Below are 25587 nucleotides of genomic sequence, written 5' to 3'. Positions count from 1 at the left end.
AGTGGTGATGACTCAACAAAAGCCTGCGGGGATGTCCAGGAAGTGAGAGTGTGACACAGGAAGCATCGGGGGGTGGGGGTGTCATGCACAAAAATACTGTCGAACCAGAAACAAATCAGCAACTTATAAAAAAGGATATTGGGTGAAATAAGAGTGAGAGACAATAACTTGTTTACATTTGTTTAGTAGACAAGCCAGCATTTTTATTGTAGCCTGGTTTATTACTGTGTCTGCCTCCTTTTGATAGTAAAGTTTATTATTGTGCTCATATTGTCATTTTGAATTTGGAAACGCGAAATCTGCATTGTACTTATGATATTCTGTGATTTATATATTGGTATCAGGGCAGCTATTGAGACACTTGTTATCTTTGGATAAATCTATAATTAAAATCCTTGATCACAGCAGGTAAACATCTTTTTTGTTTTAATGTTTGTCACTTTCCACTTTGTGAGGTATGGGACTTAAGGAAAAATTATGGTTACTGTCAGGATCGTGATCATGTAGGATGAGCTGTCAATGCTGAAATATTGCAACTCAAATTGATGCACCGCTACTTGAAAAAGCTTCTGTAAAATGAGCCAAAGCCATTTTTAGCTGGCACCAGTTTTTCCAGAACAGTTTAATTATTCTCATACAGCTTTTAGATTTTAGGAAACACCACAATAGAGAGATGGAGTCTATGCAGCTTAGCATAGACTCCATCTATGCTATGCTGCAGGTGGGACTGAATGACCAAGCCACTTGCTGATAGTCTAAAACAGGGGTGCCCAATCCCAGTCCTCGAGAGCTACAATCCTGCAGCTTTTAGATGCATCCCTACTCCAACACAGCTGAATCAAATGGTTTGATTACCTCTTCAGCATGCCATCAAGTTTGGCAAAGGCCTGATAACAAGCCATTCATTTGATTCAGGTGTGTCGGAACAAGGATGCATCTAAAAGCTGCAGGACGGTAGCTCTCGAGGACTGGGATTGGGCACCCCTGGTCTAAAAGCTGTCTGCCTGGTTGATTTAGCAGTTGTCCACTTTAGCTGCCTAATTTCCCCCTGGTTTAGGATTTTTTAGTAAAAATGTTTATGTGAAGAACTGAGACTTCATTAGCTCCAACTCTAAATCCAAATTCCAAATTTTCCTTTTCATTTAACGTGTGCAGTGCTTTCTTCATTCATATGATAACCGACTCCGTTTTAAATCAGAATACCAGTTGATTCGAGTACCGGGTCTTTACTGTGTTGCTGTCTTCTTTTCAGAATATGATGGCCAGTTAGCCCTAGCAGGAGCATCCGAGTCAGGCATGGCATCGTCTTCCTACTTGGAACCCAACCTCAACCACTCGTCTGCGGGTGGTTGCGGGGTTAAATCCCGGTCTGGAATGCCCGGTGTACCCAGCACCAGTGGTTCTGCTGGAGGTCTAGAGAGACCCCCGGGCTCCATGGACCGCGTTCTTAAGATCTTCCATTACTTTGAGACTAACAGCGAACCATGTACATGGGCTAGCAATATCAGGCACGGAGATGCTACAGACGTCAGGGTAACGTGCACACGTTTCTTACCTGCATAGTTCGGTATTGTTGTTATTTCCCTGATTTTCGCTTTTCTTTTTCTTCATCCAACCATTTGTTTCCACAGGGTGTAATCCAGAAGATAGCAGAGATCCACAAACTGCGCTGTGTTGCCTCTTTAGGTCTCCGTCTGACCCACTTGCGCTCGGACGCTCTCCACTGGTTACACCCTGATTTGGGTGTGTCTCATGTGAGGGAGAAATATGAAAAACAGCACCCGCAAGAAGAGTGGAGGTAAAACTATAAGATTCTGTGTTTTGTGCTTAGCGCCCACTGCTCATTTCTACTATTTCATATAGCATATGGTCACCTGCTCACCCACTGAGGATGGTGCTCAGATGGTGCTGCATGGTGGATCAATATCTAACAGTACTTTTCTTCAATCATATTTCCATGAACACCACGGGTTGAAATGGAGCTTCAAACCATGACAGAGCTTTAAACATGTTTCACTGATTGGCTGTAAACAGTCACTGTTATACCTCTCTCCTGATCTCATCTGTACATACTGACAACAAACTTGGATTCATCACTTCATATGATAATTGCCGCTGATTTTCAGTTGAGATGTGTCAAGTCTTTAGTTTCTTAAGGAAATGCTTTCAGATATTGTTCATTTGCTTCTTTTGGCATTCACTTTTCCAGTTTCCTCAAATTTTTTTTTAGGGCAAACTGCACACCGTGCTAAGATATGCCAAGGTTGTTAACAACATAACTGCTTGAATCCGTTCCAGTTTCTATTCAGCAGCTCTGCTCAGAGCAGTGTGATGACACATTTCTAAGTTAACCCAAGCATATTTTTTCTGCATAATGTTTAGTATTTATCTATCCATATTGTACAGCCTCTACAGTGACTCCAATATACCTGTGATTGACCAGTACTGGCCAGTAATGTCAGTCTTGCATGAGGATAGATTGATCAATGGATACCTAAAGTAGCACCAGTACTCACTTGTGGTTGAAAGGGTCTCTGTTGTTTAAAAAGCTTGTCTATAAATATGCATAGGTTTAATAAGTAGCTACCTTCCTTCTTCAATGTTGTGATAATGTCAGAAACCAAAGTAAAATGACACCACCTTGTCTCTGACAGGAGTTATTGCAATAAACAGCTGCAACTGACTGCTGCAAATACATGGGCTCCATTAAAACACTTAATGGTTTCAGTAAACTAAGCACTGCACCTTAAAATCGCTATTTAAACTACTTATACAAGCAGTAAAAAAAGGAAAAACTTAACTTAAATTGGGCTGTTAAAGGTGAATTCATTGCATGCAGTGAGGATATGTTTTTGGCACTCTTGGTTTCCTAGTATTACATTAAGATTAATAAAGTCTTATTCTTCTCATTTATTTGATGCAGCTGCCTAACATTTTGTTCTCTGTGTTGCTGCTTATTTGAGGGCATCTCTGTCCAATTATAGCCTGGATTCAAACTGTGCTGATGCTGGGTGGACGATGTTGATATTGTTACTAACTCTCCTTAAGATTCAGTCCTTTGTCCTGCTGTGATGTGTTACACCCACTCATTAAATTTAAATGAATTCAACAAGAACGAGTTGTTCACACTGCTGACATACAGCAGAGGAGCTCCGCCAGTTGTTGCAGTTCTGCCTTGGAGGGCGGCAGAGCTGCAAGCCCACAGGAGTTTCTGCTGCCGAGCTATTGTTAGAACAGCAGCAGTGGCCCAGGGGATGAACTGACTATCTCACTCCTTTCTCACTCCCTGTGCGATTTATCTCATTCTCTCTCTTACATTCAGTCACTGTTCACTCTCATCCTTTACAGCGTTCCCCTCTTTTCTATTAAACACACCATTTTATCTCCTCTGTCATTCCCTTTTTGTTATAGAACAATCATGTTTTATTCATTCAGTCCTCAGCCTTGATTTTCTTGCTACCTAACCACAGTCCTGTAACATCAGAGCAGTTTGGAGCTCATTACTCTCCTGACCCACTTCTCTCCCCTGTAGTCACTGCAATATGTCACTCATTAGATAATATATCACTATAAACAATGATGGCCCATCTGGGTGCTTCTGTGACATAGCTATCGGCAAGTGTAACTGCAGGAAGCTCATTATTCTTTATGGTCTTACGAGTCCACGAGACATAATGTAGTGAGTACAGAAGGCTACATATTTCAAATTTGAGACTCAGTTTTAAGCACATGTTGGCAAACAGCCATCCTGTTGAAGTGACGGAGATTGAGAAAAGCAAGCAAGCTACCAGATGCATCAGTGCTGCTTTGTCACTGACATATACTTTAACCTCTCCATCTTCACAGAAAGCAGAATTTCTTATTCAAATAGCTCTATCATCAGGCAATACTCAAGTTCATTTTGATGGCATAAAACATAATGCAAAATAATGCATTTTTTTTTTTAGATATTTCTGCATTATCCCTGAAAAAAACTTCAAATTCTTTGAAAGCCCATTGATGAATATAACAGTTGTAATTAACTTCACCTTAAGGTACATTATAAAACGTTAGTGTTTATCAGTTAGTAAAACCACAGCAGTTTCCAAGTCAACAGATATTAGTCAATTAGAGACAAACCACTGTAAAATTGCTAGCCTCAATCTGTCACATCAGATGTCATGTGACATGTTAGGTTCCTCATTTTTAAAATTTTAAACTGTATGCTTTGAAATCAGTGTCTTTTTAATCAAGTAATATTTATTTAATGATCCTACAGTTTGTTCAGACCAACGGAGTCAGCTTTTAAAATTAAGATTGTTGCTGTGCCAGATTGTTTGCTTTAAAGTGTGTGTGTGTGTGTGTGTGTGTGTAAGCTTTGTCCTTCTGTTTTTAGTCCTCAGGCAACTATTGAGCTTGGATACTGCACATTTTTGATTATGAGTTTGTGCATGTGTGCAGGTTTTTTTTTGTGTGTGTGTGTGTGTGTGTGTGTGTGTGTGTGTGTGTGTGTGTATTTGGTTATTTGGTAACATTGTTGCTGTCTTTCTCAGGTATGAGTTGCGGATACGGTACTTTCCTAAAGGTTATCTCAGCCATTTTTCTGAAGACAAACCTTCTCTCAACTACCTCTATCACCAGGTGAGGCCACACAACAGGATACTGAATGAAAGAAAACTAGTCTGATTTTCTTCTGTCACTTATTGTCTTCTGTATGATTGCCTCATTTCTGCTATGTCCAAATGAGGCAGACATGCCTTTAAATAATTTTAAAAGATGCCCGTCGTATCTAATATGTATGCTGCTATTAGACATTTCCAGTCCTTAGCTCATTATATTTATTAAAAATCTGCTGCCACACCATGTGTCTCTTCAGGTAAAGAGTGATTACATGCAACATATAGCTGACCAGGTGGATCAAGATGTTGCACTGAAACTGGGCTGTTTGGAAATAAGGTGAGAACACGCTCATCAGACACACACACACAGATTACAGGTGTTTAGGTATTTGATACACTTCAAACCACAATGAACTTGAGTGTGTCACATGTGTTTGCTAATGTTTAAATCCCAAATATAGAAGTTGTCCAGAATACTTGAGGCTAGTTGTTGATCCTGTTCATATGTTAATCTTTTCTGTGAATTATATAGGCGGTTCTTCAGAGAGATGCCAGGCAACGCCCTGGATAAGAAATCAAACTACGAGCTACTAGAGTAAGACTGTGTTATGTCATGTCATGCTGTCTTGAGTGTATGCTTCCAAAATTTTGTTTATTTTGAGGTAAATTAGTCCAAAGAAAAATGTTGTGGCACTATTCTTTCATTTCAGGAAAGATGTTGGTTTGAGAAGGTTTTTCCCCAAAAGCCTCCTTGACTCCCTTAAGGTGAGATTAAACTAGTATAATTATCTAAACCCACTTAGTGACTAACTGTCTACCCACTTCCTGGTAACAAAGGTGTCAAAGCACAAATTGCATGTGACTCCTGCATAGTGTATCGGCTGAGTTAGAGCTGACAGGCCGTTTGGCTGACTGGCAGGGAAACAAACCCGATGACTGAAAGGACATTTGGCTAAATGTCTGATCAATCAGATTGTCTGGAATTAAGTTAAACTTCCTGTTGTCACTCACAGTGGGGCCTGTCAGTCGTGTGCTGTGCTTTTCTTGGCTTGTTCTCAGCTATTTCCCAGAAAGCCCTTACTCTTGTAAGTGTTATGTCCTTCCCCTTTTCTCTCTCTCTATCAGCCGAAGGCTCTTCGTAAGCAGATCCAGCAGACCTTTAAGCAGTTTGCTAACCTCAATGATGAACAGAGCATCCACAAGTTCTTTGAGATACTTTCTCCCATCTACCGCTTCGACAAGGAGTGCTTCAAATGCGCTTTAGGGGTAGGACTCTCGGTACATTGAGATAATGTTACATGTAAAAATCAATAATGACATGTTTTTAATGTATAGCCAAAGTCATTAGGTGGGAGGCTAGAGCTTCTTTATCATGCACAGGGTAGTGTTCACTTTCACAGTTAATTATTTCAGGTTTTGTAGTGTCAGTATTTCTTCTTATTGCTGTATTTTCTGCAGCAGTTACTTTAACTTCAAACCTAACTCTATTATAAATGCCATTAGACATCAAAAACAGAGGAGTATATTAGAGTTTTTGTAAATTTGTGTAAGTACACGATGTGATGAAATATGAGCTATGTGTCAAAATGTACATTTCTGCACTGTCTCTCTCCTCCCCCTCTAGTCTAGCTGGGTAATATCAGTAGAGTTAGCTATCGGACCAGAGGAAGGAATCAGCTACCTCACAGATAAGGGCTCAACGGTGAGTGTACACACAGACAACTCACCACAGAAAGTTAGCATTACTTCTGTATTTTTCCTGTCTCTTTAGAAGAGTGTACTGTGTACTACTGTATACCTTAGGTGTAAGGTCACAGTAACAGTTCACCATACTGCCCTCTACTGGTTTGCCTCTTTTCTTTTCTTTTCTTTTCTTTCTCTCATCTCCTCACTTGTCCAAGTTAGAATAGGTCTGTAAAGACAGTTAGATTGGAAAAAGTTAGGAAACAGCATGCAGATCACAGTTAGATTGGGAAAACAGAATAGTTTTCAGCATTGGGTTAAGTATCTTGCTCAAGGACATGATTATAGTAGCCGGGGAATTGATCCACCAACTTTCCAGTTGGTAGATGACTTGCTCTACCTCTAGCTGTAATAACATTACTAACTGTTATTGGCAGTAAGTAAAAATACAGGAAGTCATTGAAGAATATATAACTAATGAAAATTTATTTTAAAAAGCACCAATCTGAGACTACAAGTGGAAATTTTACTTTAATATGTTTTTTTTTTAATCATAAATGATCAACTTCACATTTTGAGCAACAAGTTTATTTACGCTTCTTTTGCTTTAATGACTCGATGCGTTCTGGCTAACGTGGACTCGAGTTCTTCCAATTCTAGTATTTTAAGAAGTTCTTGTCTCTCTCAGAACCCCTTAAATTATTAATGGGGTTGAGGTCACATGCTGAAAATGTCTGCTTGTTTTGAAACCAGAAGGTTTAGCATATCTCTGAGGAATGGAGTGCCGCTTCGCCCTGTTCAGAGGGTGGTCAGTAAAACGCCCTCAAAGTTGAATTTTGACACTCTGTGGTGTTCTTCTCTATATTTTGTGTTTGCTTTAGCACCAATGTTTTTAGATTTAACTAAAACTAAACTAAAAACTAAAATTAGCATTCTAGTTAACAAAGATAAAAACAACAATAAACTTTTCAAAAACAACCTAATATGCTTTTGTTAGTGGGAAAACTGAAATAAAATAAAATATATAGAAACAATAGCCTTAGTTTTAGTCCTTGTTCATTTGTTATTACAACTTGTCTTGAGCCTTTAATGGACATGTTTATTGAGACTTATTGAGATATTTACAAGAATGCGAGTCAACCTTTTTCAAAACGTTATGTCTTTTTATTTTAATACCTACACTGATATTCCTAAATCCTACCTCTGGTGTATTCTATACATACAGTAATATTTAAAAAGACAGTTAAAACAGTGACACCAAAACTAAACTAAGCAAACAAGCCCACTCGGGAAATCAACTGAAAGTAAACTACAGACAGAAAGTCAAAGCTTAATAAAAATAGTAACCAATTAGAAAATACACAACTATAATAACTCTGTTCAGCACATCCTTACGACACCATGCCTTCATGTAAGTAGGCCTACGCTGTGCAGCTAAAGTGAGGTACTGCAGTCATGTCACTCTTTTGATTATTGAGTAAATACTGTAGGAGTTTTTCCAATGGTAAACCAAGCGTTTGTTGTGTTTCCCCTCCTGAGAAAAGGTTTATAGACCTCAACTCGTGCAGACGAGATGAGTACCAGATAATCTTCTTTCTGCACTACTCTTCTGACTGGAGTCTTGCATTTTTTTAATATTTTAAAGGCAGTGTCTGTTACAAAGTTGCTTTTCTATCTGTCAGTGAACCAAGCTTGATGTATTGATCTTCTGATGTTGTGGTCACTTTGTCTGTACTTTACAGAAACTTTAGCAGCTGTATCCAAAGTGTTTTAGAGTGCTGTGCACAGCCTCCTTAGAGACCTTCTGTCTAGACATGGTTTGACACTGAGAAAGCTCCTGTTTGCTTAGTGCAGCAGTCATATTTTTGACACTTTCACTTAGTTCACATGCCATGTGTTTCACTGATGCTGTGCTTCGTAGTAAGCAATGCTGGAAACTTGAGGTAGACAATGCGTGCCATACAATCCAGTGCTGCAAGCTGACTGACATTAATTTTCATTTTTGCTTGAAACGTTACAGGATATAATGCAGAATAATTTCTTATAATTCTTATGCTTTAAATATCTAAAGATTCTTTTTGACTATTTCCAGATGTATTTAATGACTGTGCATCTGCCTTTGTCTCTGCAGCCCACACACTTAGCTAACTTTAATCAGGTGCAGTCCATCCAGTACTCTGCTTTGGAAGAGAAGGACAGGAAAGGCATGCTGCAGCTGAACGTGGCCGGAGCTCCTGAGGTAAAAACACACACCCTGTATACTCTTCATCTGGCTCTCTGTGTGTGTTACAAAAATGTGGTTCAATGTGAAGTATAACCTATTGCTGTTTAAATTTGAGTTACACCTATTTGAATGCGTTTCCTCTCAAACATGTGGCTCATTTAGATTCTCATTGAAAATGCATACAATGCAAAGTCTTGATGCCAATAAGTGGATGTTGTTTTCCTGCTTGTGTTGGCTGCTGATGAAATCACACTTGTCACAGAGATTATTTCCATCCAGCTGATGAATGCTAATGTCACTGTTTACTTTCTAAAATAGACTACATATAGAATTACTTAAACATAATAGTTGAAGTTATATTAAAACGCATGAAAAACTAGGTGAGCTGCAGGAAAAAGGAGAGGAGCCTGAGTTTCATATTGACTGTGTGTTTGCAGCAGGCTTACAGAAAACGTATCGCTGCCACAGTATTGGAGCAGGGATATGTGTGTATCTATATGGGACTCTGTGTGTGTGTGTGTGTGTGTGCGCATGCACTAATAGGAGGCCTTATTCCTAATAAAGCCCTCGTTGTGTCACTGTGAAGCAGCTCTCTGTCCCGTTCTTACACTAATCCTTCTGTGGGTGTGTGCGTATAGCCTCTCACTGTCACTACAGCATTGCTGACTACAGCAGAAAACATGGCCGACTTGATTGACGGTTACTGTCGGCTCGTCTCCTCAGTTACTCACTCCTTCATCGTCAGGGTCCACAAAGGTAGGATGTTCAGCTGTTCAGATTTTATATTATAGTCTAATGTTTCACACTTTTGTTGTTGTTGTTTGTTTGGGTTTTGTATTTTTTGTTTTTTTAGCTTTGTAGCAGTAAGATTGCGCAAAGATGATGATTGTGGTCATGTTTCTATTGTTTCTATCCTAACAGTAGCTTAAAACAAAAAAGCAAACACTGTAAATAGTACCGCATTGAAATTGTTGTCAAGTCATCTCTCAGACTGAGGTGGAGTCTTGATTGTGACTAGTGAGGCTTTATGCTTGTCGCTTTGATTAACCAGATGGTGTCTGGCTAGTCTTTCCTAAAAATAGCTATGGCTACAAAGAAATTGTGAAATCATAGCTCTAGTATGAAGTCAGTCTGCTCTGTGACCAATTAAATTGTGGATTTTGTCTCTGCAGAGGGAGACAGAGCTCTGCCATCTATACCAAAGTAAGTCTGCTAATTTGTTCTATGCTCGTTGAGGGCTGTGTTAAGTGAAAACAAGCTGTCTTCTTCCTTCTTTTACCAGTGGAGCCTGTTATCTTTTCTTTAATTGATTGAGTGGTTATTATGGGTTTCACGCATTTTGTTATGACTGTGAAACTAAAGTGAGCATAAGCATGTCTCAAATCCATGAATTCTTGAATTGCTTATAAGGTAAATATAATATTCTCTGTAAACTTTAGAAACTTATTTGGTTTTTAGTGTTTGACACTTGAAAGCAGCACACATGACAGGATGTGGGAGGATTCTCCGTTTCCTTCGTTGCGCCGCTGTCTTCGTAGCTGCAAATAGCAGCTCATTCTGTCTTAAGACAATGTGAGCCAAATCCCCAAAATAATTCTCTTCTCTCTGGTCCAGAGTTTCAAATCATGAGAAGCGGATGGAAAAGCGGATGGACGGAGTGCGAACTCGAGCAGTTTGCGTCTCAGGTATAAACCCCCCGTCGTGTTTCCTCTTGCTAGCCAGTCCATTTCTCCTCTGTCACTGTGCTTCTCTGTCCTCTGCTCTAAATGTCATGAATGACAGTGACGGCTAAGAGTTAGATAAAGGGTTCACAGATATGTGTGCGAGTGCTGTTTCCACATAAAGCCTCATCTGTGTGCGCAGTGAAGAGTCCTTGTCTGGCCAGATGTCTTCGTGGAGAGCTTTAGTCACTGTCACTCTGTCTCTGCTCAGGCTGTCGACTGACCTCAGATTCATTCACGTGTACTTAAAATGACATTTTAAAAAAAGACCTTTTAAAACCATTAACGGTAAAACTAATGCTTCTCTCCATGTTTCTCCCCCGGTGTTTGTGTTTCATGCTGCTTGTGGCTTCTGCAGGTCACATTAGTGGCGATGGTAAACTACATTTTCTTTAAACCTCCTTCATTAGTAACAGTGGAATTCCTGCTCTGTATCTTCATTAAGGCTGCCGTATGTGTGGAGAATATCTCTCTAACTCTCTGTCCCTGCTCGACTCTGTATTAGTTCTCTCCATGACTAAACCTGTTTTTCTTCAGCTTGTTTCTCTGGAAAGAAAGAATATTTCCATCCCTCCCCTTTCCTCTCCTCTCTCTCCCTCTCTATTGTTCCGTGTCACTCCTGGTGTGAGGCCACACTGTAGTACACGAACGTTTCAGTTGTTGTGCATGTGTTTGGAGTCGGGTATGGTGACGGGCTTTTGGAAAGGTAGTTCTTTCTGATCATGGTGTTTCTCTTAATGTTGCAAATTGCAGTCTTTGTCTCGGTGAAGGTGTGCTCACTGGACTCAGCTATTTAGTGATGTTGGAAGGTCTTAGACATGGTGGCATGTTATACAGTTAAATCATTGACACAGAGGACTTTGTAGTGATTTTTAGATGCGACCTTGTCATCAGCTCAGAACTTGTTGATTTGTTCTCGGCTCTTTTTCTCATCCTGACTTTTCTTTGCTCTGCAGAAACAGACGACTATGCTGAGATCATAGACGAGGAGGACACCTACACCATGCCTTCGAGTAAGTAGACATACGCTGATACACATACCCATAAATGTTGTGGGCAGCTAAAGTGACAAGTGGAGAGGCAGTGATAGCTGTTTGTGTCTGCGCTGATCAGTGGACCGTGTCAGACTTATATCAGAGGCATTTTATAGAGGGACTTTGTTTACACTCTGTCTACTTCACAGTTTCTTTTTGTTGATTTGATTATAAATAAAGATTAAAAGCCATGAACAGGCATGTTGTCTGAGTGTGGTGGCATTTTAGATGAATTTTGGAGTTAAATTTGGATGAGATTAGAGTCAGGAATCTCTTTACTGTACCACACGTTCACTTATGGAAATCTTTGTATTTTGTTTAATTTGTCTCGGTATACGGTACTGTGCAAACGTCTTGAGCCACCCCTTCATTTGTGTATACTTTGCTTTGAAATTGGAAAATGGGAGCAGTGATTTATTGAAACATACATGGAAATACAAGTTTTCAGATGGTGCTGCATGGTGAAAAAGAATCTAGCAATACTGATGATGACCATGATGACCATATATTCTGCAAGCCTGAATACAGGATTCTTCCTCATCTTCTCTGTCTGCTTTCCTGTCTACTCTTCACTACTACACTATCTAGAAAAAAAATCAACAACAGTTCACATTTGGATTCATCGCTCCATCAGACCTGTTGCCACGGATTTTCAGTCAAGTTCCTGAGTAATTTGGCATACCTCACCCTTATCTCTGTTTCCCTTAAGAATCTTTACAGCCATCCTTCCACTGACACCATTTCTCACGAGGCTTCAACTTAAGGGTCTCATGGATCTCTGAGGTTCTTTACTTGCTTTCTTAAAAACTGCTCATCCGCTGTATATGCTTAGGCCACTTCCTTTGTCCTCCACTTGTTTCCTCAAAATTTTTGAAGTCAGACTGCACACCATGCCAATATATGCAAAGTTTCTGGCTAACAGCTCTTTTTTTTTATACCTCTCAAACTGTGTTATCGTTGTCATATTTGACAGATTCAACTAATAAAATGGGAACAGATTTTCTGTTTTTGGAACAGATCAAGTTGTCTTTTTGTGTAAACACAACACTGGCTCATCCCTTTAGTTGGGTGCCTTTTTAAGCTTGAATCATTCATAGGTCAGACCTTCAAAAAGCCTGGAGAACTAATGCCCACATTTTAATAAAATAAAGTAAATAAAATAATAAATAACCCAGACAAGAAAGTCTGGATGATTGGAAGCACAATGTAAAGAAAAGATGGGTAGCTCAAGACGTTTGCACAATATTTTATTCTTAAATAGCTTACCTAGCACCTGAAACTAAATCAAGTCACCTTGCAGACCTGATGTAAAGATTTCTTTGTTTGACATAATTTTAAAGCATGAATTTGAGTGCACTTAGATATGTTCCAAGCGGTTTTTGATCTGCTCAGACTCCTGTGTGAATGATCACATTTTCCGTGGTCACATGCAGCAATATTATTTAAAAGGGGGAAGCCACTTTGACCATATTCTGTGTGTATTTTTACACTCGAAGTCTATATTTATTTTCACGAGTTGCCACAAGATTTGGCAAGAGCCGCAGCTTCCTCAGATTCTTTTGACGTATTATGCGCGCATTGTCTGCATTTTTAGTGAACATTTACGAATGACTGATTCCTCCCGTGATAGTGCTCAGTGTGAAAGGCTGGTAATATTTTTAGTATGAGACATCAGCGTAGGCGTTTGTCTGCCCTTGTGTGTCATACATGGAGGCTGAACAGTTCTTTGCATTAATAAAAACATTGCTGAATAAATGAGAAATATATATGAAGAGGTTCTGCTGTGCTGCTGTTGAGCGATGCCTGTGAACCAGGCTTAAGACTCATGTTAAGCTGAATTCGATGCTGTGTGGCTGTGGTGAATAGGCAGCATAAGAAGGCAGAGTAGCCGGGCAGTATCAGCTTAATGTGGGATGGGAAGATGGAGTGTATTTTCTTTTTAAGCTGTTTTGACAAATTGCCTGTTCAAGCTGCTATAAAATGTTGCCTGAGTATCGTAAGCACTCGTTCCATGTAAGCAGAATGCAGCTGAATCCCAACATGGCTTTGCTTTTTGATCATTCATAAATTATAGTTTTGTAGTTCAGTCTTCTGGACTTACACATGTAAACACAGAACCGAAGAAGTAACTACAGCAGCAATGCTTTTTACTAATCTCAAAAAGCATTGAAACATTCATTTGCATCAAAACTGCAAATGACTCATTCAGCTTTTTTGGGGTTTTTTCCCCAAAAAGGTCAAGTTCAGATGTTTATGTTGGGACTTGGGTAGTTTGAGTGTGCTAATAAGTATTTTGGTTGTGTTAATAGCAGGTTTCCAAGCAGTTCACTATTTGGCGAGCAAGTTGCTTGCTTTGTAACTTGCACCTTTCTAATATAGCTAGTGATGACATGTGCTGTGGGGTTGTAGGACCTGTATGCTATATCACAGCATTTATTTCTAGCCAGTGTTGCTTTAATTATCCACCAAGATCTTGTACTGACGATGGACGAGTCGGACTGGCCCTGAAAGTCTTCTCCAGCACATCCCAAACATTGTCTTCAGGGTTTAGGCTCGCTCTTTCCCAATTTGATACCAGTGAATCCTGACATTGTCAGGTCGTTCAGTAGATCCAGCTAACCTCATTGTTTGGGCACATAATGTTGCAGAGCCTACACCTGACCAACTGAAGCAGCCCGAGATCATAACAGTGTGCCCACAGACTTTCATAGTAAGCAACACAATGACATGATGGATGGATCACTTCATCTGCCTCTCTTTTTACCTTGATGCACCCATCACTCTGGAACAGGGTAAACCTGGACTTATTAGATCACATGACCTTTTTTCATTACTCCAGAGTCCAGTCTTTGTGCTCTCTACCAAACTGAAGCCTTTTTTCAAATTAGCTTCACTGGCACGTCACTACCACTGGTCCCTTGAGTTCTCTTCCCGTTGTGCGTGTGGAAATCCTCTTACTTTCACTTTTAAACATCATTCAAGATTTTTTTTTCTGACCACATTCCTCTGGTGATGTTTCACAGCTGTCCTTCCAGGTTTTAATATGTTGAGCAGTTCTTAACCCAGTTTTAGTAGTTTTAACAATCTGCTTGAAGCAGGCAAGGAGCTTGACCCTGAAACTGAGTAACAGCTTTTCAAAGACCCCGGGATGTTTTTTCTGATATGGTTTCTTAAGACATTAAAAGCTACTCAGTTAAGGTTAAATAGAGTTAAATAACCTGTCAGCCACCAAAAGTTATGAATCACTGCAGCAGTTATACAGTGGAAGGTTTTTATCTATTTGTCTTACCTATTAGTTATTTAATGTGATAACACTGTTTCTGACTTACAGTAGCACTAATCCATCAGCATCACTGTTACACTCACACTCACTGCAGCTGTTAAATTAACACTGACCTAATTAGTAGAGTCTCCAGTAACAATATGTGGCTCTCTGTACTCACAGCTAGCTATTTCTGTCTCTTATCACTAACCCATTTTCCCAGAATACTATGGACTAGATCAAGGTAATGATTGAAAAAGTACCATAACTCTGGTTGTACTGTGATGGCACTTTGACTTGGTGGTTGTTGTGACCCTTTTACGTTTGCTTGTGACTGAAAAAAAAAAAAATCAGAGTTTCTGTCTGTACCTCTACCCTGTTGATTTGACCCCCTCCTCCTCCTCCCCCCACCACCAAACACCCCTCTGCTCATGTGTGATGTGCTGTGACTTTCTGCTAAACTGGTGGTAGCTTCAGAAGTGAGACAACCCAAATGGACTTGGATCTTGTTTTTGTCTGTGTTTAAAAGGTGGAACAAATTGAGAATGAGCTTACGTTACTCTGCAGAAAAATCAATAATAATATAAACAGTCGACCGCTGTTAAAACCCTATTCACTGCTCAGAGTAACAGAAACATGGCAGGCGTTCAGAAATATTTTTGTAACCAGGCAAGTTGATTCAGAGCATCCTCCTTATTACAATTTTTGCCTGGAGGAGTAAGTGCAGTGAGAGGGACGGCTTTAAATAGATGCATACATTTATACACTGGAACATTTTAAACCCAGACTACTAACAAACAGGATAGTCTTACTGCTTTATTTAACACTGGATTTTTAAAAGCGTCAGCCACACGGGTGACATTTAGAGGCAGAGAACAGAGCAAAGGCAATAATTAGGGTTCCCTTTTTTTGTTACTGTATCATGCAGCCTGTTTCCGCATTGAGGTCATCGCTGCTACGTTTTACTACCCAGCAACTTTGGTCTCTAAAAGTCGCCCATGTGCTTGAACAGCAGTGATTGTCATAAAAGTCCAGAGGATACTGTAAAGTGACCTTTATGGCTTCATGTGTGCTTTATTCATAAGCTTATTACATGGACAAAGTCAGGTCAGCAGTGTCATGAGCAAACTTCAGCTTTCAACAGCCTGCATCTCACAGACCAACCTAAAACAAAATATTAAAAAACATATTTTTACTAACCACGTTTGACAGAAAACACTCAGAATGTTGAGCTGCTACAGTTCCAGTGATCTGTTCTGTGTCCCGAGCAAAAGCAACAAAGGTTTTCTATTAGCCCGTGAGCCTTTAGAGAGTTTTCACCATATACCACCTGACTTTATCCATATTACATTTGAATCAACATAGAAATTCATGCTCATTGTAATTGGCTCCTGTTTGTCTGTGTTACATGGCATGTCTGGCTGTAGTTTGCTGATGCTCTTGTTGCATGCTGTTGATGGTGAGCTTGTTAAGAAATTCAAGCTTGTCAGAGTAGGTCAGATTTTTGAAATATTGCATCTGACAGAATTCAATTTATTTCCATGGTGCAGTCTGAAACTAACCTCAAACATGCATATTTAAGCTGTTTAACCTACAGATTTTTTAGACAGGCCGTAAATACTATAAAGTGCTCTGACAAGCTTGGTTAATGCAAGCCCAGTGTGTGGACATTAATCTGTGTATGTTTTGATCTGAAGGTTTACTCTGTTCATTTTCATCTGTGTGTGTGTGTGTGTGTGTGTGTGTGTGTGTGTGTGTGTGTGTGTGTGTGTGTGTGTGTGTGTGTGTGTGTGTGTGTGTGTGTGTGTTTGTGTTTATTTTGTGCATCCAGCGCGGGACTATGAGATTCAGCGGGATCGTATCGAGTTGGGACGCTGCATAGGCGAGGGTCAGTTTGGAGACGTCCACCAAGGAATTTACATCAGCCCGGTACGTTTGTTGTCTTTGCTCTCTCGTGCTCTCTCTGCACAGTCACTTTCAAGAGAGGCTAAACTGATTCAGTCATATCACAGTAATGACACACAGCACAGTCAAAGCAGTTGTACCAGAGAAACATAAAGGGATGGTCTTGTATAACAAGTTTTAACAGTATTTATTTTACAGGCCCTTTATTGAAAACTGCAAACTGTTTAGAGTTCGACTGTGACGTCTGTGGAGCAGACAGTGAATATGCTACATGTTGGCGCCTCTGTTGAAATGATGCTGATTTTGCTTCTTTGGATGTGTTTCCTGCAGGAGAACCCAGCTCTGTCTGTGGCAGTGAAGACGTGCAAAAACTCAACATCAGACAGTGTCAGGGAAAAATTTCTCCAAGAAGCACGTAAGATGCTGACCTGATAGCAGTAAAATCGTAGTAGCCTCTAAATAGTTTTTAAAAAAAAGTTTCTTTTGGGGAATTGTTTGACCCCTCCCTGTTGTGTTTCTTACAGTGACCATGCGTCAGTTTGATCATCCTCACATAGTGAAGCTGATGGGAGTCATCACTGAGAATCCAGTCTGGATCATCATGGAGCTCTGTACATTTGGAGAGGTATGACACTAATAAGAATATATGTAAGTTGCATCTGTGTAAAGCACAGTTACATCCTTGTGCATGTGGTATGTGAGCCCTGCTGTTTTCTATATTTGTTTAAAAACTGGAAACTATAAATTAGATCAGAGTTTTTGAGACTTTACCTGTAACCCTGTTGTGTGTTTGTTTAAGAACACATCGAGAGCAATACGTTTCACAGAATTGCCAGACAATAACACAAGTTAAAAATCACGTATAAAAATTTGTATTTAATTTCTTTTTTTTTGCAAGATGGTTTGATAAACACTTTCCTGTCAGTTATTTCATACCTCACATTTCCCAGGGTTAAATATTATGGGTGTTATACATTAACTCATGTATATGCTTTCTGGTTTGTTTTGTCTTTGTGTTTCGTTTCAGCTTTATTTATATAGTATCTCCCTGTGTGTTTTTCTACACAGCTTCGGTCGTTTCTTCAGGTGAGGAAATACAGTCTGGATCTGGCTACTCTCATCTTGTACTCTTACCAGCTCAGCACAGCGTTGGCGTATCTGGAGAGCAAACGATTTGTACACAGGTAGGAAAGAGCCATACAGAAATAATATAGCAAAATATTCACAATTACTAAATAAATATAATTCCAGCAGGTGGCGTTGTTACCTACTGGAATGAAACACTGTTGTTCTGTCAAAAAAGAAAACACATGTTAGATATGAATGCGACCACTGAATATGAATAGAAAAAATTATATCAGTGTGTTTTTCTCTTCCTCTAATTCCTTTTTGACGTCTCCAGGGACATCGCAGCGCGGAACGTGCTGGTATCAACGGTCGACTGTGTAAAGCTGGGAGACTTCGGGCTGTCGCGATACATGGAGGATAGCTCTTATTATAAAGGTATGTAAAAAAGCATCGCCACCTTTGTCTTACTTTCTTTGTGTGATCCGGCAGAGAAAAGCTCCATTATTATTCAGAGCAGACCTGCTCAGTGAAGTGTGACACAGTTTTCTTCATTTCTGTTTTTCAGCATCTAAAGGTAAATTGCCTATTAAATGGATGGCTCCAGAATCCATCAACTTCAGAAGATTTACTACAGCCAGTGATGTCTGGATGTTTGGTATGTTTTGAGCCTGTGCTGCTTCAGTTTTGTCCCGCTCCAGTCTGCTTCTGTTTTACCCCTCGCTTTGTGTCTTTGCTTTACGACCCGTGTAGGCGGCTGTCTCATTTTCACTAACGTTATTTGTCTTTCTTCAGGTGTCTGCATGTGGGAGATTCTGATGTATGGCATCAAGCCTTTCCAGGGTGTGAAGAACAACGATGTCATAGGCAGGATAGAGAACGGCGAGCGACTGGCTATGCCCCCTCAGTGTCCTCCTACTCTCTACAGCTTGATGACAAAGTGTTGGTCGTACGATCCCAGCAAGAGGCCACGCTTTAATGAACTTAAGACACAGCTGAGGTCAGTGGCGTGTGATCTGAGAGACTGTGTGTGACTGTGTGTGAGGCACTTTGAGTGTGGATTTTCTGCAAATTGATTTTTTGTTTGAATGCTTGAATGAACTATGCTGCAGGAACCTTAAACCATCATTACTCAATAGACACGTCTCAATTAAACCCTAAAGAAATTAGTGAAACAGTCATAAAAACAATGACATAGTTGGTTAAACTTCAGAGATCAAGATAACAAAAACAAAACAAAAATGTGATTGGTTTTGGCGGTGGCCACAGACCATTCAGGTTACAGGTAGTCCGGCTCTACCGACATGGTACATCCATATGTGTCATTCCGAGAAGGTTTGTCTCTGAGCACAGTCTGAAATCTGGAACAGATACCAGGAGGGAGGTTGTTACAGGGCCGTCAGCAGCAGGACTGGTATTTGCTCCTTTGTGCAGGGAGGAACAGGAGGAGCAGAGCCTTACAATGACCTTGAGCAGGCTACTCCTGAGCAGACTATCTGAATCAGAATGAGAGGATTGGACTCCATTATGGTATCATGAGGGCTCAAAGTCTTTTAGCAGGACTTGTGCTCAGAGCCCAACAGCATGCAGATCACCAGAGAAGATCAAAATGGCAGGTTTACCACTGGCACCACTTCTGACAGATGTAAATAAGTCTGAAGATGGCCTGGTGTTGTGCTGACTACATGTTACATTCCATTCCGTTAAAAAGTCACAAAAGGTGTCGGTGTAAAAGAAAAAAGCAGACGTGGAGTCAGAATTCTTAAATTAAAAGGTTTTATTATTATTTTTGTTCCTAATTAAACTGAAGGAAACGGACAAGTCGCTGTCACCTTTAAAAGAAAGGTAAAAAAACAAAAACAAACCCAAGAATTGGTCAATAATCAGAAAAGTCAAAAAGGTTAAATCACCAAAACACACACATTTGCCCACAGAGCAGGAGTAAGCAGCCACCACACACAGCTCACTAGCTGCGAAACAAAAATGATCTGCAGCTCTACAGCTCCCCTTTTTCTAGCCTTAAATACTCTTACTAGAGTAGTACTTATTAGAGTAGACTCAGCTGTACAAAAAGGGTGGCACCTACGGCAAGAGAGCTAGCAGTCACATCTGTATAAGGTCAGAATCCAAAGAAGCACAAATATTTGTATTTCAGATCCACCAGTATTTTTTACCCAACTTCATGTGTACCATTGACGTCATCTTTAGTAAGCTTTGGTTTTAATTGTGTTGGTGAAGAAAGCTGAAAAATGACTGCAGTGGGACATTTATTTTACTTAGTTGTTACATTATCGTATTAGAAAGAGAACCTTTATGTAAATTTAAATTGCCAATTGCCATCTGGATTTATAAAAAATAACAATAGGTAATCTGAATACACTGAAACGGTAAAAGTACTTGTATGTCATTTATAGGTGAAAATGTGCTGTGAAATCCAGCGGATGTTTTTCAGTTCTACTTTCCCATTGGTCTGCAAATTGATACCATAGGTGTGTCTATTAAAAGTTTTAGAAAAGTTCAAATCTCAGTGACCTCAAGATCAGAGGTCAAGTTTTCTGAGAATCGATTGAATGCTATAACTCAAGACATCACCTTTGATTACCATAGCTGCACCTTCATGGAGGCTGAGGAGTACCACTGGGGCCGTCAGTATTTTTACACTTGCTTGACAGCAGGTGTCACTCTCAGTCTGTTGTAATCACGGCAATGTCACAAGCAGTGGGACAAACAAGGAAACGCTGTAGATGCACTTTTGAAAGTCTGAAACATACTGTGGTCTTGTAGTCTTCTGTTTTTCTTGATGACTTAACATTAGACCAAAATGAAATATTAACCACAGACATTTTCACAGTTTGACCTGTGAAAATGTCTGTGGGTGCCAAGAAAGATTCTTTGTTCATTCAAGTTTAGTTTATTTTTTTCTGGCTTGTTTAAAACAAGTTTGTAGGTCTTGTAGACTAGTTTTATAGGTAACATTTGTATTCCGGCATACACTCACTGGCATTTCATTAGGTATGCTGTGCTGCTGGTTTGGAACCCCTCTGGTTTCAAAACTGTCTTGATCTTGATGGCGTTCAACAATATGGTTCAAGCACCCATCAGAAGATGAGTACACTATGGTCATAAAAGGATCAACATGGGGGCTCAAAGTGTGCCAAGAAAATCTCCCCACACTATTACATCACCGTCAGCCTGAATCACAATACTTTATAAATCCCAGAGACAGTAATGAAATATTACAATCTGTTACAAAATAATAAAATATAACAAAATGTCTCTAATATATACAAATACCTCCCAGTACATTACACAAAGTTAAATATATATATAGTTGACAGTGAGGTGCCTCTATAGATACAAGGATGGATCCATGATTTCATGTTGTTTATGGCAGATTCTGATCCTGCCATTCAAATGTTGGCAGAAGTCAAGATTCATCAGACAAGGCGACATTTTTCAATCTTGTATTGTCTGATTTTGGTGAGCCTGTGTGAATTGTAGCCTCAGCTAACAGAAGTGGCACCCAGTGTGGTCTTCTTTTGCTGTAGCCCATCAACATATTGCGCATTCAGAGATGCTCTACTGCATGCTCTTGTTGTAACGAGTGCTTATTTGAGTTAGTTTTGCCTTCCTCAAAGTGTCTGGCAATTCTCCCCTGACTTCTGGCATCAACAAGTCAGTGAAAGATTTTTTCAAAAGAATATTTTTTCTTTTTCTCACCTTTCTGTGTAAACCCTCGAGATCATTGCACGGGAGATCTGAGCGGACAAACACATCCTACATATCAACTTTCCTCCTTATTCTGATGCTCAGTTTGAGCTTCAGCAGGTCATTTTGGCCATGAGTCCCTAAATCCATGGCTCAAAGAAGATGAAATGATACAGCTGTAAAAAACCATACAAGCAACAGAATGATAATGCTGGTGCTGATGAAAGTGAGGGAGGAAGAGAGAGGAACCAAGTCACCAATCGACAGCCTCCATGGTCCTCCTTCCCTGAGTTTATATATATGCACAGACAGCTTCTGCAACCAATCAGCACTAAGGATAATAGGATAATAGTATTAGCAAGTATTACAGCTTTTCTTATTTAGTTACAAAATATACTGTTTACATATTTTCACATACTATTTTTTAATCTATGAGAGGATATCCAACAGTCTCCACAGCCTAACTGAGCGCACACAAAAGGGTACGCTTTACTGCTCAGTTTGTAACTCACAGCCCAAACAAACCTGTTCAGGTATGAAGCAGGGTGCACTTTGCATTCTGTTTGGGCTGATGACTTTATGGCTGCCATGGTAACAGAGGTGTGATGCTGACAGAGACAAGTAAGCAACTTCAGTCACGCCTTGCCTTGTTAGATGATACATCACGGCTTCGTTACTAGTTTTTCCCTGGAGATGGTTTTGCAAGGATAGATCGTAATTTCCGCGAAATCCCGGGCATGTTGCGATCAGATAAGGCAGTACCAGACATCACTGCTGGTAATTTAAAACTTCCCCGAGTCCAAGCCCCAGACTAGTGTGTCACTTAAAACAGGAAGGCTCAAATATATTCACAAGCCAGATAATCCTGCAGTTTATCAAGACATTACAGTTGCACAGTCTCAGTTAGAGGGGTGTGCCTATAATCTGATCACCATATCAGCTGTCATCATCTTCAGGTACAGTCAAAGAAAGAGACTGAATTTTATAAGCCACCATGTGCAGAAAAACAGCCACACAAACCAGTTGAAGTCAGTTATTTAAGCTACAGTATGTTCATGCTTTACAACACTTTTTAAGACCTCTTGCTCGGCGTTGTGTAGCAGATCAGGGGCTTCAGTTCGGTCAGCTTTAGTTTAATCTGACTCTTCTACTACTACATATACAATAAATACTACTATAAATTAATTTATAATTAATTTTCCTGCAGATGAATATTTTCTTTCATTGTGTTACACCGTAGGGTTAAGTAGAGGCCAGTAAGGACGATGCTTCACCCAGCCGTCGTTACTCAACAGTTCATAATCTTTTGGCATGAACAGACCTGCAGTTTTTTGGAAGCAATGCTTCAGTATTGCCCCTTATGGGAAATGAAAGAAATGGATTATGAGATTAGGAAGACTGATATGAAACTTTTATTAGAGTGCAGTCTGAACCTCTAAAATCTATAAAGACTATGCTTGGTATACATATTCATTTAAGTAATATCCTCATTGTTTCTCGTAATCATGACATTGGTTCTCCAAGTGTTACCTAACAATAGAACATGCTGCAGATAGAGTTCAGCTTAATGTGTCAACATTGTTTAGCCTTTATTTTTGTCCTTTGCATATAGTCTACAGGAAATTAGTCTTTAAGAGAGCCATGAAAGGAGTCTGCAAGCGCTGCTATCAGTTATTTAGTCTAGACAGGCCCTCCCTAGTCATTTCATGAACCCTTCATGACAGCTAAGCTTCCACAACTGACTGAATCCCTCCTGACTAAACATATTACATTTAGTTTGTCTATCTTATAAATTTTAAGTCACATTCTTACTGTGTGAAACATGTGGCGCATGCAGCAGCAGCGGAACAAGATGCCATCATTGTTTCCTTCAGCGTGCACATTCTCTCTCTACCTTAACCTTTTTTTAACTCTCTTACACAGAAACAGGAAAATGAGAGTGCATATTTAACTCCTGTGGTTTTATGAGTTTTGCTTAAAACCAGCATGACTCACACCTCACATTCCACCTCCACTTTTCTCAGTGTCAGCTCTCCTGCTTCTCCTGTAATTCTGCTTCTGTTACGCTCTCTTTTCCAGCCCCCCCGACCTCTTTTGCTTTTTTTTTTAACATCTCCTCCTTTTGGCTCAGAGCAAGTTGGAGGCCTTCACGTTGCAGAAATCCGCTCATTACTTTGACACATGCTTCCATATGTTTGCGGTTGTATGTTTTAACAGGGTGAGAACATAGTGTGGAAAAGTACATGTGCAGTGTGGCTGCTAAGCTGGCAGAATTAAGTGCATTTATTCAAATTGGGATGGCTGAGAGCGAAGGAGCCCTCGGTGGGCCTCAGCCAGTGTCTTGGTTACCAAGTCAATATTGACCATGTTCGACGTGGTCACTGGCTATTAATAGGAGAAAGTGGAGCCATATAAGGTTATACGATTTGGTTTACTTTCAGTCTGGCTGGCTTTTATATCATAATATCAATTATAGGTCCCTGCTGCCAAATATGCAACTCTCAGCTACTACTTGTGTGTGTGTGTGTGTGTGTGTGTGTGTGTGTGTGTGTGTGTGTGTGTGTGTGTGTGTGTGTGTTTACACAGTGTGCAGCTGCCGTGAGCTACAGCTTACCAAAGAACAGAGAGAGAGAGAGAGAGAGTGAGGGAGAGAGAAGACAGATAGAATTAAAGAAGAATGGAAAAAGCCGAGCGGAGTTACTGCAGCGCTGCACTCCTCATGGTCAAAGCTAGCCTACGAAGATCAGATCGCGTTATCCCAGCAGCAAAACGTATCTGAGCTAAAACCTGTTGATTCAGCTGCAACAGAGCAGATTTATGTTATCCCGTATGAAGAAATAGGCATTGTGATTCTAGTGATGCTAATACCCTCTGCTGTTCACGGTGACCTTCAGTAAAGTATCAGTGCTGACTGCTGTCGGGCCATCACCCATCTAGTGGCTGCTTTAATTCTTCCTAGGTGCTCGGGTGGATGTGGACACTTTTTTTTTTCTAAGGTAGAGTATTGTATGATCTCTTTGCACTTCTATCTCATTTGACTTTTCTAAGTGTTGTGATGTCAGGCTTTGAAGAACTTTCATTTAGCATATAATCAGCTGTTAGAGAAGCCTTTCTTTGTATACCTTTGACCAGGGTTGTTCCTCTGGTATCCCTCTTTGATGCTCTTTGACGTTTTTGTCTTCAGAGTTTCAGTCTGAAGGCTTATTGACAGTATTTCGACTCTGCTATTTAAGCAAAAAAATTTTTTTTAGAGAACTTGGCTCGTTCACAAAGCATAAATATGCTGTGACAGCAGTGACTCCTTTTTGATGGAGGATTTAAATATGGACTATAGACTTTACTGAGCAAAGTCTCACACTCATCAAGTCATCATGATGCCATATGTATGTTAGTATCCTGATAATCTTCAGTCGTGGTCATACTGGCAGCCCTCAGGTGAGAACTAGAGTACGTGAGATTAAGAGCAGGGTGTTGCTCAAAACCCTAAGACTATGTAGTCCGCAGGGCCTGCGTAAATTAACTGAGGAGGCCTTGTTATTCCAGGTGGTGCAGTGTAGGTGGGGGTAGGAGACGGTCTGTGTTGATGTTGCCAGGTGTTGATGGTATTGCTGTTGCATGTACGTGGTGTCATTTACTGTTCAACTGCTAAGCAAGACTGGCAGATTCATTTGCTGACTGCTTACATTTAAAAAGAAAGCACACACATTAAATATAAAGGCAGAGAAAGACTGGGAATTCAATCCACAGGCACTCACGAACAGTTAAGTTGTTTTGTTTAGTTTTTAGCAAAGTAATTGTGTGTTGTATCTGTATTTGTTCATGCTGGGATTACTACTGTTTATTAGCATGAAGTAAAAGGTACTGCCGAAAAACTGGCACTAAAGGATTTGGCTTTATCTGAGATCTTTAGCTGAGTAAAGTAAGGATTGCCTCTACTGTAAGTTTAGATAATTATAATTAATAATAGGTTTTAAAGCTTAATAATCAAGCTGCTGACTGTCGGTTCACACAAGTCGATGTTTACGCCGTGTTTGAGTGTGTCTGAGGGATCTTGAGTGTGATGGAAAAGCAGAGCAGACTGGAGACTGACTCGGGCAGGTGCAAGGACACGCAAACAATCGGCAGGAGACAACAGAAGAGGAACAGCGTAACGATGCTGCTAGAAATAGCGCCTGCCCTTGTTGAGGCAAGGCGAGCAGAAAGAGCGTGTGGCAGTGTGGAGAGGGTGCTGTGCTGGGTTGTTCAATAGAAGTTCAGTTTTCTGTTTTGTAAAAAAAAAAAAAAGACAAACCCATCTGCTCTCCCTCTGGGATTCGGGGCTTGGCTTCGTCTAACTGCAGCTTTCCCAGGAAACGGGTCAGTAATTTTGTCGCTTAAATTCAATGTG

General features: G+C 40.2%; 1 protein-coding gene across 18 annotated transcripts in view; it reads left to right on the top strand.

Annotated features, from left to right (window-relative positions):
- The window catches only part of LOC100700494 (focal adhesion kinase 1), a 63141-nt gene that overhangs the window by 18872 nt on the left and 18682 nt on the right, over nucleotides 1–25587 (top strand). For 7 of the 18 annotated variants that reach the window (XM_019364318.2, XM_013275671.3, XM_025911350.1 and 4 more), the window contains 22 exons: nucleotides 1253–1533; nucleotides 1632–1798; nucleotides 4533–4620; nucleotides 4856–4935; nucleotides 5131–5193; nucleotides 5309–5363; nucleotides 5724–5876; nucleotides 6223–6300; nucleotides 8413–8520; nucleotides 9144–9261; nucleotides 9678–9708; nucleotides 10120–10190; nucleotides 10585–10602; nucleotides 11183–11239; nucleotides 14746–14766; nucleotides 16354–16451; nucleotides 16758–16842; nucleotides 16952–17052; nucleotides 17496–17611; nucleotides 17830–17930; nucleotides 18061–18150; nucleotides 18288–18492. In XM_019364318.2, the coding sequence (XP_019219863.1) occupies nucleotides 1297–1533; nucleotides 1632–1798; nucleotides 4533–4620; nucleotides 4856–4935; nucleotides 5131–5193; nucleotides 5309–5363; nucleotides 5724–5876; nucleotides 6223–6300; nucleotides 8413–8520; nucleotides 9144–9261; nucleotides 9678–9708; nucleotides 10120–10190; nucleotides 10585–10602; nucleotides 11183–11239; nucleotides 14746–14766; nucleotides 16354–16451; nucleotides 16758–16842; nucleotides 16952–17052; nucleotides 17496–17611; nucleotides 17830–17930; nucleotides 18061–18150; nucleotides 18288–18492 (2141 nt within the window). In that variant the 5' untranslated portion in view covers nucleotides 1253–1296. The other 11 variants (XM_013275675.3, XM_013275664.3, XM_025911352.1 and 8 more) reach the window with 8 other exon arrangements.

This window comes from Oreochromis niloticus, linkage group LG11 (genome assembly GCF_001858045.2).
Source record: "Oreochromis niloticus isolate F11D_XX linkage group LG11, O_niloticus_UMD_NMBU, whole genome shotgun sequence".
NCBI lineage: Eukaryota > Metazoa > Chordata > Actinopteri > Cichliformes > Cichlidae > Oreochromis > Oreochromis niloticus.
This window is presented reverse-complemented; position numbering and strand designations above follow the sequence as displayed.